The sequence below is a fragment of the Falco naumanni genome, chromosome 1 (genome assembly GCF_017639655.2).
Source record: "Falco naumanni isolate bFalNau1 chromosome 1, bFalNau1.pat, whole genome shotgun sequence".
In the NCBI taxonomy this organism is placed as follows: Eukaryota; Metazoa; Chordata; class Aves; order Falconiformes; family Falconidae; genus Falco; species Falco naumanni.
The window spans coordinates 47,276,587-47,293,164 of record NC_054054.1 but is presented as its reverse complement, the minus strand read 5'-3'; the positions used below and the strand labels follow the sequence as shown (position 1 = coordinate 47,293,164).

General features: G+C 35.2%; 1 protein-coding gene across 1 annotated transcript in view; it reads left to right on the top strand.

Annotated features, from left to right (window-relative positions):
• POLN (DNA polymerase nu) overlaps positions 1–16,578 on the top strand; it is a 112,566-nt gene that overhangs the window by 78,896 nt on the left and 17,092 nt on the right. Inside the window, exons 21-23 of the mRNA XM_040592381.1 lie at positions 2,694–2,825; positions 5,794–5,904; positions 9,821–9,899. Coding sequence (XP_040448315.1) covers positions 2,694–2,825; positions 5,794–5,904; positions 9,821–9,899 — 322 coding nt within the window. The remainder of the gene's footprint in view (positions 1–2,693; positions 2,826–5,793; positions 5,905–9,820; positions 9,900–16,578) is intronic.

Below are 16,578 nucleotides of genomic sequence, written 5' to 3'. Positions count from 1 at the left end.
CCATGCCAATATTACACATTTCCTATCTGTTCCCTCCTCTCCGGGTGGAACAGGCAGATATCTGACGTTCTCAGACTGAATCACCACCGGATTAGTGTCCTGTAGTTCTGTATATAGTCAGTGTAGAAAAGGAAATGCCTGTTACAGGGGCTAGAGCCTATGTCTGTCTAGCCATGCTGTAGAGGATTATTGGCACTCCCTCACTTGCTCTGCAGCAGGCACTAAATATTTCAGTGCAGCAGTGCTTGATTTAAATATCTTCATTTGCTTGTTTTTGCTTTGTCTCTATCTTTCCCAAATGAGGTTATTTGAAGCACCTGAAAGATAATAAGATGCTTCAGTTCATTAACAGTGTGATCAGATTCTAATTAAGACATAGCATGGAGCGATATCATAAAACTATTCAGATTGAAACTGGGCTGACATAAAATAATTGTTAGATATCTGAAACTGATGGACTAAATTCCACCCACTGTTTGTCTCCCTTCAAAAGATGGCTAACTTTTCATTAAGGAGACATTTTGATAGAAGTGAAGAGTATGAATAATACTTATTTCACTTCTTCTGGGACTGAAAAATACAGAAGCATTCCCTGAGGAGCTTGCCGGTATTAAGCTTATAGGAGTTAATGAAAATCTTGTAGTAAATAGTAATCTTTTTTTCTTTTTGTTTTCTTGGCTTTAGGTTACACCTGATTCATATTTTGAAGGACTTTTTCTATAATCCTGGAGGGTAGAAAATAGTATATAGTTAGCTAAGAGTTGGTATTTTAATAAATACACCAAATATTGAGAGGAATGACAGTATTGCAGTCTTTTGCTTGGTTTGGAGCAATTCACTTCACCTGCTACTGCCTCAGTCATCTTGTAAAACTAAAGAACAGACAACTTAAACATCTGTAAAGTAAAAAATTCTGTTCAGTGGCAGTATATTCAAGCCCTGAATTGACACAGAGGGATGTCAAAGTGTTTAAATGAAAAACAGAGAAACTAATGGTATTTTCAGTTTTGAAAGATGATATTACAGAATGGAGAACACTAAAACTCATAGGCTGCTGCTAACAATTCCCCTGGCACGGATAACTCAAGGAGAGTGCTCAGGGAGGCTTTAGTCCGCTCCTGAGCATTGCTTTGCATGCCCTATGCTCCTGCATTGTGGAACGTGATCTGACACCATTCCATGGCTGTACTTTTCCCCCTCATTTTGCTTCCCAGGAACTGCATTTCCTTGGAAACTTTCAGACTTCTTTGTTGATATTGCGGCTTAATTTTCCTACCATTTTATGCAATACTTTGTCCTGTATATCAGTAGTTCTTTAAATGGATAACATGGACAAACTTAGATGTTGCAGTTCTCTAAGGAAGCCACAGCAGTTTCCTAGCTCTTAACAGTATGTGCTTTAGCAGATAGATTTGTCATTTGGTGACCCAGGAAGAAAACCCAAATTAATTAGATGTCAAATGAAAGTACAGGTCTGTAATAGCTCAGCAAGAGTCATTGTGGATGTCTTGTGAATTTCTTCTTCTAGCACCTTGTCCAGAGTTGTGCAGCTCAATGCAGATCCTGGCATGACTGAGAAAAAAATGCTACAGAGTAGTTCTGAAATGCACATCAGACTGACAGCGATGGCATTTAGGTGGCTGAAATCTCCCTTTCAAAAATGCTAGATAATTTTTCTTGACAGTATTACTGTGACAATAACTATTCTATGCCTTTGGTGCCTTTAGATATTGCTTCTTGGTTTATGTTATTTGCAGGCACAGGGCTGGTTTTGTGTGGCTGTGCAGCTGACATAAATATATCTTTTTCAAACCTCATATGACTAATGTTGATATAAGTTTTATTTTTACTGGATCCGTTTGATTTATAAATGTGTTTAAACTTCAGCTCAGCTTATATTTTGACACTCCAGAAAACTCTCTTCAGCTTCTTTCTACCTTATCTTTAAAATTATCTTAGATCCAACATAATATATGTTGTCCACTGATATCCTATCTAAAAGCTGTTACTTCTTTCTCTCTGTTGAAACACTTTTTCTGTTTTGTTTTGGTTTTTGTTTTTTTTTTTTCTTTTTCCAACCCTTTTATCTCACAACTTGGACCCAGATTTTTACAGACATTGAGGAGCCTAAGATTGTTTGAAATCTGTGGGGCTCAGACTCCTTAACGGCCTTTCTAAAATCAGGCTACTTGGGCTGATTACTTCAGCAGTTAGGTTTTGCTGTGACTTCTACACCAAATCCAAAGCTTCTAGCTAAACTCAACCAGCTCCATCTCCATCCTTTTTTAGATCTTCATTCTTTTAGATCTTTGTATTTGTGTTTGTTTAAAATGATTTTCAAATTCTTTATCTGCTCCTCAAAGTTTGCAGATTTCAGCACTGAACTAGTAATATGATACTTAAAGCAAACAAAGTTATTCTGTGAGCAAAAGAGATTTCAACCCCATTATAGGTACAAATTATAACTAGGAATTTCTTAATTACTTATTAAATATATTCTTAATCCGGTAACTTTGGTAAAACATTCAAGCTCAAAGTTAAACATTTGCTTTGTTAAAATATGATTATAGTATATCAGATAGAGATAAGTAAATTTGACTAATTCCACTAATTGTGAATCTAACAGTGCTGTTGTATGTAGTGGATTTCTGTACTGCTTTATTGCATAATAAAGATAATTTCTTTACCACCAGGTAAAGAACGTCTTGCTGACTGCTTGGGAATTACTCCCCTTCAAGCCAGTCAATTTATAGAGAGTTTTATGCAAAAGTACAAGAAATTACATGAATTTACAAAGAAAACCATTGAACAATGCCGGAAAAAAGGTAATACAAAGTCTGCAAGAATATTTTTGTTTACTGGTCAGCACTGCGTGACAGTGGTGAAGACAAAGATTCAGCTTGACTCAAATTCTGATAGCTATAGGACAAGAAAAAAGACCAAATATAATTTCTTGGTGAATTAGATTTTTTTTGTTGTTTTTTAACCCTAAGAGAAGCTAGTTAAATCTGTCTGCCTTTTCTCAGAAAGATGCTAACAGAGTAAGACGTTTGTTCTCAGAGTGAACCCTACTTAATGTCAAGTTATACTGCATCATTTTGACATATAATGTACTCCAACACAAAAAAGCCCAGGGAATCTTTTACTTAATAAATATTGTACATGGCTGCTGGACCATGGAAGTTCAGCCATTTAGTCAAAGAGCCAATTTACAGAGCCGATTTTTTAAGCTGTGTTTTTTCTTTGCATCAGTCAGAATGTATGTTCTTGAAGTTCAGGTGGTATCTGTGATGACAGATGTATGCAGAGTGCTTCTTGGATTCAGCAGCTGCAAACTCTTCTTGCATCAAATTTGTTGTTAGTCTACGTATTCATTTACATTTAGTGAATCCTAGGAGTGCAGTAATTTGAGGAGAGAAAATGGAGCTGTTTGAAATATTGTCTTTTAAAGGCTAATTAGCAGAACTGTCAAAATAGCTTTCTTTTGTTTCTTAATAAGGTATACAGTACTAAGACATTTTGTAGAAATAAATAGTAAATTTGCAATATAATATTACCCATCATTGTATGGATGAGTGTCATGATAGAAACATCCAATCACGAAAATTAATAGTATTCCTTTTTTGTACTTTGTAGGGCTTAAAAATCTACCAGAAGCATGAACTGGCATTGTATCACACAGTTGCATTCCTTTGTTCATTAATATTACTAAAGAAAAGTTAAATTCTTTAAAATCTATTTTTAGCTATAATTAAGCCTCACATTGCATATCTAGTAAAACATTACACATTTATTGTGCATTTCTGATCTATTTAAAATAACTTAGCCTTCTTTTCTTAAAGATGAATGAATTTCAGTAACCAGACCTCTGTTATCAAGAATCTGGTTTATGAGTTTAGTAGACAAGAGTGTCATAACTATTGTCCTTGATTGTCATTGAAACACACTTGTCTAATTAGTACTCACTGCTCCTCTCTCATCTATTAACCATTTATTTTAACTGTTAGCAGTAGAGGAACAATCTGTTTTGATTGTACAAGCTCAAAAACTCTGCAGCAGGTCAACATGTTAATCTACCTTAGATTCCAACTTTCCAATAAAAACATTCCAACCTAGTGAGCTCATTATAAGGTAACTTTACTTATCTGAAGTTCAAAGGTGAGCAGCACCCACCTGTTCACAACACCATGACAAATATCATTGAAGTGTTATAAATGTTGTTTTATTTAGGTGTTGTAAACGCCTGATACTCCATGTAGACATGATAAGCATATATCATATGATAAGTACATGTATCATATAACAAAAAAGATATTTTTGTTAGTGTATTAATATATGTGTTATTTTATTGTTGCAGTTTTTTGATGACATTATCAACATATTTAAAAGATTATATTGAGACCTCATTCAAATATGAATTTGCAGATTAATCTTTGAACACAGAAGCATCCTTTGCCACTATTATATGAAAGATGGTATTTGTTTGGGGAATCTAATCAGCTATCAGTATTGCAAGGGTGATTCTGTTGTGGAGACACCCCACAGGAATAAGGAAATTACAGTAAATCTGTCTCTCCCTAAGAATCTATTGTTTTAAGATTCCCATCTCTAGATACTTCATGGAAAATCTCAGTTAAATTGGAAAAACTGATTTGCCAAATAATATCCTAACCTCCAGATAATTCAGTGCCTTGTTCCAAAACTGGTACTTCTGGCTCCTGGAATTACAATAAATCACAGAAAGCTGTATTAATTCAGCAGAACCATCTTCATCCTCTGCACATAAGTGTGTATGTGTTGCCCATAGTAAGGTCATAACTTTGTGGCTCAAGAGCCTCCTTACCACATGTGCTTGAATATCCTGGTTGCCAAAGAGGAGGTGAAACTCTATGACATTTTCGACTTCCGTGGTATCTAATGAAAATTCATGGATAGTCAAGGTGATCAGAAGTATAAGGAAAGATTTTGTAAAGATTTATTTTTAACATGGATGATTTTTCATTTTTCTTAAAATAAGAAAAGAAGTTTAGTTTTGAAGATAAGCTTAGATGAAGTTTTGTGTGTGTTATTTTGACAAGAGGATCCTCACATCTCTTTTTCTCTCTCAACTCCTCTCACTTGCCCTTCGAAATAGTTGTTTTGGCAAAATACATCATTAGGCCTAACATAAAGCTTTAACTGTGTTTTCGTGTGCTTCTTTTAAACTAAAAAAGCCCACCACACTAGAGTTAAGGAAGTTTGCCTGTGAAAGGAACATGAAAATACCACATAAAGAAAATGGAAAAAGAAAGATATCACTTTGGAGGGTTTCCCCAAAACTATTTGATAATTTTGGGAAATATTCATTAATGATTTAATTACTCTACAAATTGATTTTTCTCTGTTATTCCCAAGCAAACTATTCATTGCATGGAAAGCTCTAATTATGGCTACTAATAGATAGCTAATTCTGCTAGGTATTTATAGTTGGATCTCCCACAGAGAGAGAGTTTGATGGTATATCATTAGACATTCCTAATGAAAATACAGCTTTAATGAACAGAAGTTTTCCTTGTGTAACATATACCAATTCTCTGAATGAAATAATTCTTAGATCAAATATACAATAAACATTTAAGGTTTAATTAAGAGAAGCTCTGACTGTTTTCAGAAGGCAAATTATTAAATTGACTCAGGCAGCGTATCATTACAAAAATTATCATTACAAAACCTACAAATATTATTTTAAAAGGAATTTCTGAAATGTAATGCTAATCACTCTAAGAATGCTAATTTCTATTTAAATCCTACAAGGTTATGTGGTTTCCATAATGGGACGTAAAAGACCACTGGCTAATATCAACGCACAGGATTACAAACTACGTACTCAAGCGGAGAGGCAGGCTGTCAATTTTGTTGTTCAAGGTAAAAACCTGCCTGCCTACCTTCCTACATACCTCCCTATCTCTTTATCTGTCCTTGGCTTGGATTTAGTGGACAACAATTCTGATAATCTCAGAAGTGTGAATATTACAGTAGTCTACTAGAGTAGACAACTAAGGCATGAATTCTACTGTGGAAGAGAAGTTTAAATGATGTATTCTGTCTGCCTTTGAAATTGCCGGTAAACAGTATAATAGTATAACAATATCAATGTTCTAATACACTCTAGTGCTCTGTGGTAGTTAAATAATAGGTATAGATACAAACTACGTATAGAGGGAATATCTAGAATTTAGTGCTTCAGATGTATTGTTGTCTTAAAAAATTTTCCTTTCTGGCTCTGATAGTTTTTTACTCCAGAAGGGTTTCTGTGATTATGCTGCTTACAGATTCTAACTTTTATTTTGCCAGATACCTTTAGTTTAAAAAATATACGTTACAAGAATCATGCATTGTTACAATTTGTTTTGAAACCCAACTCATTCTTTGTAATGAACATTCAAACTTAATTCTGTGGAGGGCAAAAAAAGTGTTTTTCACAGGAAAACATTGCAAATTTGCCATATAAGTTGGAAATGTAAAAATCAGTATAAAGTGCTCAAATATTTGTTAATCTGATGAATTTAGCCACTTAAAGAAAAAAATACAAACTGAGCTGGCAGTCCAAGACTGAGATCTCTCCTACCAAACTACTCCTTGGAAGAATTATTTTTTTTTATTTGGTGATGCTGACAGGGTTGTCTTTAAGTTATATTGGAAGCATACAATTTACAGGCAAGTAAAAAGTGCTTTCTAGATGTGATGGCATGCTTTTTATAAAGTGTTTTGAATTTTCCTTTTGAAAGGATCATGCGTTTTTTCTCCTCCCCCCCCCCCAATATTATTCATTTTAATGTTTCATTTTTAAAATGACTTAAGTATTTATGTCATGTTTGACATTCCTTATAATTAGCAACTGCATTTAAGTACTGTCTCTGCAAGGAGATGTACAGATCTAGAATTCTAATATATACCCTGTTGTTTGAATAGTAGTTGTGCTCAAGTGATGGCTGCCTTGCTGTAGAAGACACCCAACTGTAGAATTTTAAAACATGCTTATAGAACCTGCAGCAAAGCTTGCATATTTGTAACACTGGGCATGCCTGTAAAACCTTATTCAGAGACTTGTGTTCAGTTTACCTGGGTTTCCATCGAGCTGGCCAGCAGCCCTCTCCAGCAGAAGGCACAATGCTTGAGCTAATATAGCGAGTCCTGCTGCGTGGACAGTGTAGCATTAATAAAGCTACACAGCCTTCTGAGCAGCACTTGCTTATGTCCATCTGTCCAAAGAGCTTGGAGCTGAGGCAAAGCTAGCACAGGACTGTCTACAAAACAGTTGCTTCTGTGTAACTACAATAATAAGATTATCATATTTCATTGTAGGTTCAAATAATACTGGAGGACAAATCTGTGTCTTTTGAAAATTATTCAAAACATGTAATATTAGAAGGTGTGATGAAGCAAGGATTAAAAACATTCAAATATTCAATATTCCCAAATATTATTAAAAAAATCATTCTGGACTACAATAATTTTTTAATTTCAGGATTTCAGCTATGAGATAATATTTTAAGACCATAAAAACTTTGTGAATTATGCTAAAACATTTCATCAGAGTTAGTGTAGGAAACTGCATTTAATATGTGTTTTATAATGATATCTAATAGTCTAATTTAAGCAGTTTGCATTTTTGTTATGGTAGCAGCAACTGATATCAGAAGACCTCTTCTAATGCATGACAATATTGGGAGGAACTTAGAGTTCCAGCTTCAACTTACTACAGCTGGATTTCCCACAGTTCTTTCATAGAGTTTTTTCTCTTTTTGAATATTTCCTAGTTCAATAGTCTTTACCAGTGTACAGCATAATATTTTTTGATTATAATTCAGCTCTACCTAACTGCATACAGCAAGCCATTTATTTCAATATTTATTATTGATTTATAATTGTGGCAAAATCAACCAGGAGGATATAGTTATTTTCTTTTAAAATATTTTAAATAGCATATATCTAAAAATTATATCTCAGAAAAAAAATTTTTTTATAGTTCTTTTGTATTTTATGAGTTTACATTGTTTCATTAAGAATATGTGTAGGACATATGTATTGTGATGAACTGAATGCTTAAGTGTATTATTTTTTTTCTCACAGTCACTAAGAAGATATTTACCTGACCTTTGCTGAAACATCCTTTCTTTTTATATCAGTGTGTCTTTTTTTGTGTTGTGTTGAATCACTTTGACACATCATTCGAACAGGAAGACAAGATAGGTGTTTGAGGCTAAACCTGCAATTAAGCATAGTCATCTCAATAATCAGCTGTGGATCTGCACTTGATGTAGTTAATGGGTAAAACAGAGTCTGTCTGGGATTCAGAGGAGGCAGTTTGTCATAGAAAACCATGAAGAAAGAAGAGATGTTAAGTCCATCTCCTCAGTCTCTTAGTCAAAGGGGTCAGTTGTGTCCTGGGGTTTATCAAGCACAGCCTAGTTAGCTGGTCAGTGGAGGTGAATGTCCCGCTCTACACTGCATCTTGAGTTCTGTGTGCAGTTTTGGGTGCCTCAATGTAAGAAGGACATCAAACCATTAGATTGTGTCCAGAGGAGAGCAACCAAGATAGTGAAAGGTCTCCAGAGCAAGCCTTATTGAGGAATGGCTGAGGTCACTTGGTTTGTTCAGCTTGGAGAAGAGAAGGCTGAGGGGTGACCTCATCACTGTCTCCAACTTCCTGAAGTGGGGCAGCACAGCGGGAGCTGCTGATCTGTCTGGTGGTCAGTGATAGGACACAAGGAAATGGAATGAAGGTGCATCAGGGGAAGTTCAGGTTGGACATCAGGAAAAAGTTCTTCACTGAGGGGCTGGTCAGTCACTGGAACAAGTTCCTCAGGGAAGTGGTCATGGCACCAAGCCTGTCAGAGTTCAAGGAGCACCTGGGTGATGGTCTTGGTCATATGGTTTAGCTTTAGGTAGTCTTGTGAAGAGCTGGAAATTGGACTTGATGATTCTTATGGGTCCTTTCCAACTTGACATACTGTATCTCCAGAGTACCCTTACCATTTGCCTACCTGGCTGTTCTTTATCCCTACTCTGGAAGCTGAACCATTTGGAAGAAAGAATTCAAAATTCACAGAGTTAGGGGGTGTGAAAAAGAAGATACCTATGGTCTAGTACATTTGGAGTATCTGATTGGCCAAGAATTATGGCTTCCAATCCTTAATTAAAGGATTGATGCTGTATTTTATGTGATAAATCTTATGTAAAATGTATTAAACCCCTGTTGCATGGTTCAGAACAGACCCCTTCAGCAGACTGCAGGCCTGGAGAATCATTCTGCTTGCTGATCACCAGAAGTGCATAATCCATTATGTAACATGACACTGTTTTATGCACCACTGCTCTTAACACTGTAATGTGATGAATATACATTGCATACACATGGAAATATGAAAAAGCATAAAATTAAGTTTCCAAATAGAAATGTAGCACTGAAACAATGTTCTAACCCTGTGTGACATCAAATTTTAATTGATTTATGGGTACATTTTAATTCCAATTTAGAGTCAAATGATTTTTTTTTATAAAAAGCAACTTTTCAGCTCATGGCCATGACTGACAAATTCACCTTTAGTTAACACATAATTTCATATTACTATTTTCTGGTTTTAAATAACATGTAATTATTTAGTTTGTTATTTATTAATCTTATGATGTTTCACATATTACATGAATTGAATCTGCTAGTTTTGCAAATTCTTACAATTTAGAATCTTCAGATGTTTTTCATTCCTGTGCCATAGTTCCAAGAAAAAATTTTCCTTTTGCATGCTTTAAATTGAAAACAGATCACTTTCTTTTGCAGGATCTGCAGCTGATCTTTGTAAAATGGCTATGGTGGAGATTTTTACCTCTGTTGTCATTTCACCAACTTTAACAGCCAGGTTAGTAATAAAGGACTGCAAAGCTGTTTGATTTTAAATCAGATTATTTGAAATGAATGTGTTTCTGGCATTTCCAGCAGCTGTACAAATATCATGTATGCCTCTGAATCATATAACAGGCAAGGGCTTGTGGGATGGTTTTATACATTCAAAGCTATATCTTTGTGCTTAAATGGTTGGATCTGTAAATCCATCCCAAGGCGATGAAGTGCCCTGGGGCCATTTAAACTCAGTCAGATCTAGTTCAGTGGTAGTTTCTCATCTTTGAAATCAAGCCCACTGATCGTATCCTTCCTGTATTTTAAGCGTATTGTACAATGGGAATTGAACATTCAATGGGTTGGGAAAAAAAACAGGAATCAGGAAACCAGTGCTCAAGCGAAAAAAATGAACATTTTTTATTCTTGTATAGATGGCTTTCCTTCGCTAAAATAAAGCTAGGTCATCATGATTTTCTTCTGTTGTAATGGCTCATAATTGGTAGGAGATCACAGAATGTCCCTGAGATTTTTACACCCCTAGCAGAAATAATGAAGTCTACTTTTCCTGTAATAAAGGGTGGAGGGGATGATGCAGAATCAATGAGCATTATTATTTGCCGCAATACAAAGATACTTTGAAGGCAAACATGCAGCAAAATCCCCAAACAAATGGATTCTCATCTTTTGTAATGCTGTAGAAAACAGTCTAGTAGGACGTGAATTTTTGCAGTAGTTCAGATAAAATCTGAGATAGCAGGTAGTGCAGAACATCAGTGTTTCTGTTGTCATCCAGAAGGGGAAATCATAAAAACTTAGCTGTAGCAATCATGTATTAAGGACTTCAGTTTGAGTTTAGGTCAGTACAAAGTAACAGGGTTTGATCTTCCAAACATACTTTGCCATTATCACCAATATCTAACGCTGTAAATACTCTCTGTGTGTTTGTGTGTGTATCGTTTACACACAGCAATGCTGTCTTATTTGATTAATGTTTCACAATGTAATTTCTAATTAGAAATATAAATCGCGTGTGTTGAATTCAAAGGTAGAGCCACACCTATGCCAAAAATAAAACTTGTTCTAAGTAACACTCTTAAGTGTTCCTGCTACTTTTTGAGCAAAATACTGTTGAACTATTACAAAAAAAAAAAAATAAAATAGAAGTGGCCCACTAATATAAATCTGAAATGGGAAATAGTTATTTGGTGGAGATACTGCAGATTACTGCAGATAATGCATTTAGACAATGATACATTATGTATTAAATGTTGGATGACGTACTATAACATATTGCATTGTACATTTTGGAACAGATTCTCTAGGCCAATTTTAATTCTTTCTGCTGCCTGAGTTGTATGAAGAGACTAGAATCTGACAGCTGTGGCCTGGTTGAAAATTTCTGTAGCAGATGTAACTTTGAGATAGATTAGCAATAGAGCAGCAGCTTTCTGGTACAAGCAACCAACCAACAGTCTTTAATGGAGGAGGCAAGTGAAGATGGTGAGAGGACAGAGAACATACTCCCTTCTGCAGTTTGTACCTAGCACACAGATCTTTAGGTTCAAGAACTAGCTGTTGTTTGTAATTCTTAACAAGCCAAAGTTTTTTGCAACTAATGCCATGTCTGATAAAACTCATGAATATTTTCTTCTCTGAACAGAAAAATTTACTTGAGTTGTTCAGTTTCAAAACTATTTCTTTTAAAGAATTAGTGTCACCAGATGGCTAAAGAGGTAACAGACATGGGGAATTATTGAAGTTTTACATGTTGAATTTCCTTGTGTTATGAAAGCATAGGTGAATGGCTACAGCAGACATACAGAGAATAGTATTACTGCCTGTCTTTCTTACTCCTATCATAAATGTCACAGCTGGGAAAGACCAAGACTGCAAGAGCATCTAAAAGAGACAGACTGTTTTAAACTGGAATTTTGAACTCCTGCCAGCCATTAACAACTGGATGGCTTTGCTAAAGGAGAGCCTTTTAATAGTCACTAATGTCTCCTTGCTGTAATATTTAGTAGGTACTTACAAGCCAGGCTTGTCAGAAAAGCATAATCAATGCCTTTATATATTCTGTGAACGCTCACCTGATTGGACAGTGGCATTTGAAAGCATCACTGTGGTCTTGCCAAAAGAGTACGGGACTGAAACTTGAAAATTTGTGTTTCCACTTGTCTGCCACGTGACATTCAGTTAGTTATTTTTTCAGTGGTATTTTTCTTGATTTTTGTATCACTCAAGTCAGGATAATGATCCTAACATCCTTTGAAAAGCGCTTTGAAAAATATTGTTAAAAGGAAGTGTGTACATAATTGGTGCTGTTGTTGTAACCGTAGGAATGCACAGTAACTCTTCCAAAATGAGAAATATCATCAACCTTTTCTTAATATCAGATCACATTCATTCCAAAGACAGCACACTACTAACTTTTCATCTATGTTCACCCCCTTGTAAGTATTTTTTTCCCCTATTAGAACTTCTAATTTTGGAAACAGGGTTTGCACTTTGAACAGCATATCAAAGAGAAGTATCTTTTATATGTGCCTTAGAAGTGATTATGAACCCCACATTTACACTGGGAGACAGTATCCTATCAGGCATCACCAAGTAGTGGCTAATGCTCAACATTTTGTCTTCCTTACCTTGGAAATGAAATAAAAAAGTACAGTAAATTCTTAAAGGTTTTAGTGTTAGTTTGCAGGTATGTTTGCAGACTTCGCTGACAACACTGCATTAATTTTTCATTCACTGTAAGCTCTTCAGCTATGAGTAAGCTCTGACCCAACAGTATGAAGCTTCATTTTTGTAGGACTAGTAGTTGGTAGATTTTCAATTATTATTTTCAATTATTGTCTTCACTTGTGACACTGCATTTGGAAGTCAGGGAAAGGTGATGAGGTTACATTTTCATGATGCTTCATCAGAGGCCCTCTTGATGAAACAGTGTCTTCCACTGTGACTGAACAACGGCTGTTCTGTCAACTAGCAGTCTCATTTTTCTCTTTCTGTTTCTTCATCTTTTAATTCAAATGCCAGCCTAGCAATTTATGTTGTTGATAATAAAGAAAGAGTTAATCAGTCACTTGGAAATAATTTTACAGAAATAGGGAAAAGTAGCATTAAATGCAATACATATGATAAGGAACTGATGGTAATATGGGTTAGCTACTGGCATCAGTGCATCTCTGCATTTTGTTTTGCACTGATGAGTAACCAAAATGATCTCTTCAGACTTCTTCCATATTACCTAGGTCTTTGCTGAGACACTGTTTTGCTGCTGGTGGCCAAGCTGCTTACTGAAAATGTGCTGCTGACATAAATTATTCAAGTGCCAGCTTTTACCTGTCTGATACAATTCACAGAACCTCCACAAAATGTTTCCTGCAGGCAGATGATAGTGAAGAAACTTCTGAAGTGAGATCAAGGCATACAGTAACAGCTGAAAGAAAGATTTATGGAACTGAGGAAAATGGAGAGGTACTCAGTGAATTCAGAGGGACAGTTGTAGTTACTTTTAGTGTTTAAAACATCATTGCAATGGCAGATGCATGGAAACTTGGTGAGAAAGAAGAGCGCTGGCCAATTGTGGAAGAATTGCTGCCTGTAGCAATTCTTGTAAAAATTATCACTTTGTAAGCTGAAATGCACTGCTGTTACCCCAAGTCTACCTGGTGCTACACAGACTTCTCAGAAAGTCATTAAAGATTATAATATCCCAACAACACACAAATTCAACAAGTCTACAGAACCATTGCGTAATTTCGTGTGATTCCAGCAATTCTCCTTTCTCACCAATTTATTGTTCCTTCAACACTGGACCTGTGCCACCAACACACAGCTTTACTTCTCAGCATGTCCGGAGCCTAGTTAAAGAGACAGGATCAGCAACAGGCCAGATAAAAATGAATGATCTGAAAAGGAAGAGCCACCAGCAAATACAAGGGAAAGGCATGATCTTATTTTCTTGGTCCTAGCTGCTTTTCAATAGCAGCGGATGGTGGAGGTTTTGTATGTCTTCCTCAAGGAACAAACACTTTAATCGACCTAATGATTTTCTGAGTTGGTGAACTGTAAATGCAGCTTGCTTTTACACGGATAGCTAAATTAGTGACAAACAGCCCTAATTGTCCCAGAAACAAGCACTGTGTTATGTGACCTGGATTTTTTTCAGATACAAATCATGTGATAAATCACAAATGATTTGTTTGTTGGAAGTGTCTTTGATTTTAGTTAGGCACAAGAACCTAGAGGCGTTTTTATAAGGTGTATAGGGATTCAAGCATTAGTACTTCACTGATTGCTTATCATTTCTCAGATTCATACAAAAGGACATACTAATAAAACCAACTTCTTGATTACGTTATAGGTTCAACTAAATACATTCAGTAAATCGCTTAGTGCTGCTACTATTTGTGATTATTTTCTTTAATTCTGGGCATAAATCTTGTGTCCCTTTATCTGTTTCTTCAGAAATTAGAGAACTGGGTTTACTCATGTTTCTTCTGTAGCAGTTATTCAGGATTTTCAAGTAAACGCTTATTGTTCTGGTACACTGCCCACAGTTCCCAGTATATGTTTGCAGATCTGCCCTAAGGGGTTAACTCCAGCAAGCTTGTCAACTTTTATCCTTAGCCTAATACTGTAAGAAATAGAATCACAAGGAAAAGATAAAAGCTTTGGATTCTGCTTGAGAGGAGAATAAGGGTTTTTTTCACAGACATCTGCTTTTGTTTCAGTAGCAAGGAAACATCCTCGATTATACTGCTGTGTCAGAAATGATGGTGAGCTCTCCACAGCTGCTGTCCCAGCCCCAGTACATAGCTCTTTGCTTCCCAAAGTGGCCAAATCACATTGTATTTCTAATTGTGCCCCAACTTAGCAAAATCATTACTTTCCTCAAAGAGTTCAAAGTAGTATTTAGCATGTATCCACAAGATGGTGAACTGTTACCTGAACACTACACGCATAGTGAGCCAGAAGAAGTCAGAATGATTTATTCTTTATAGAAAGAGCTAAATATATTTAATATGCTTAAATATCACAGCCAAAAAGGACATTCAGAGGTAGCAGGGTTTTTTTCAGTGTTTCTCTATGTGGGTTGTTCAACACAAATAATTTTCATTTATAAAAACCTTTTGTAGGTCATCTTTTAGATTGGTGTGGTTTAAAACATTCTGGGTATATGCAAAATTCAATTCTCTTTAATTAACCATCTGTTCGGCTTCCTGCTCTTTATGATGTAGCTGCTGAGAAAACAAATTTCACAAGTTAGCTGGATTTTTATGGTTAAAATGTCAAAATATCTTGGTCTTCATTATGGAAACACTGAAAGAGGTAGCTTAAAGTTAGTGCAGGTAACATCTATGCAGGTGTGATATATCTTAAGCTATAGCTTTTATACTACTGCATTCAAAATCTTTATAGATGCAGCTTCAAAAGAAACTTGAAAAATCTACAAAATATTTCAAAATTATCTTAACCTTGTTCTTTAATTACATGACAACTTAATAGGCATTCTTTCTACTGGAATCTGTGTCCTTTTGGGGGAAACTGTCATGCAATTAAATAACATGTAGTATTAGTAGTATCAGAAAAAAATTAGTACGGTTTCAGTGGAGGGAACATAGAGATTTCTAAGAAGGATCGGCTCCAACATCCATCTGGCCCGTTGTTGCTGAGTGTGGCCCACAGCAGATGCTTCAGGAGGAAGGTGCAAGATTTGTAGTAGGATAGTCTGTCTGTCTGCAGATTTTCATCTTGCTCTGATTGTGGGGACAAGTCTGAGTTCTGAAGCAGATTTAAAAGTCTCCCCCAAAATCATTGCGTGTCGTAATTTCTAAATGTTCTTGAAATCTATACAAGTGTTTCTTACATGATCAACCATTCTGGCTTTTTTTTGGCAATGTGTTTCATTATATTCCTTTAAAACCAATATTTTGTTTTATTAAATATAAACTTATTAAGTGTGAATTTCTCAAGTCATTAAGTTCTTTATTTCAATTACAGAGAATAAAACGTCTTTCCATTTGTTTAAGGTTTTTTTTTTTTTATATTCCCCCATTTATCTGATTTCAAAATATCTTATTCTTTTAAACCTTTTATTTTTTAACTATTTAACAGCTTTTATGCTCTTTTGGGATTTTTTTTTAAACATCATTATATACAAAGCTTTTATCAGGTACCCCCATCTGCTATTTTGAAGTCTCCTATTATGTATTTAGAGGTTTCAGATTCAAAATGAAAAAACCTTGATGTCACTAGTTGGATGATTATTTTATTGATCATTGATTGATTTGATTATATCAAAAAGGGGATAACATAGGATGACAGACAAGGGTATTAATATTTGAGATATAAAATCTGATACTGTTATATCCAAAAATGGTATTAATTTCAGTGATCAGGGACATCCTGCTTTATTAAAAAAGAAGAGAACTATGTGTGAATAGAAAATGACTGATTTTTAAAGTATTTCTAAATGTTTATTGTGCTACCAAGTGATCATTAATACCGTTTTTAAAGTAGTGAGCTTTTAGTAATTTTTTAATGTTTATACATTTTTTTATTGTATCTATGTAAAAACCTAACTATGAACATTCTTATGTTCTTAAGTAATGCATTATGGGATTTATTTTTTAAGTTTAACTAGAATTTTTACTCAAATAAGCTATGATGTATTTCAACTAACTCCTCTT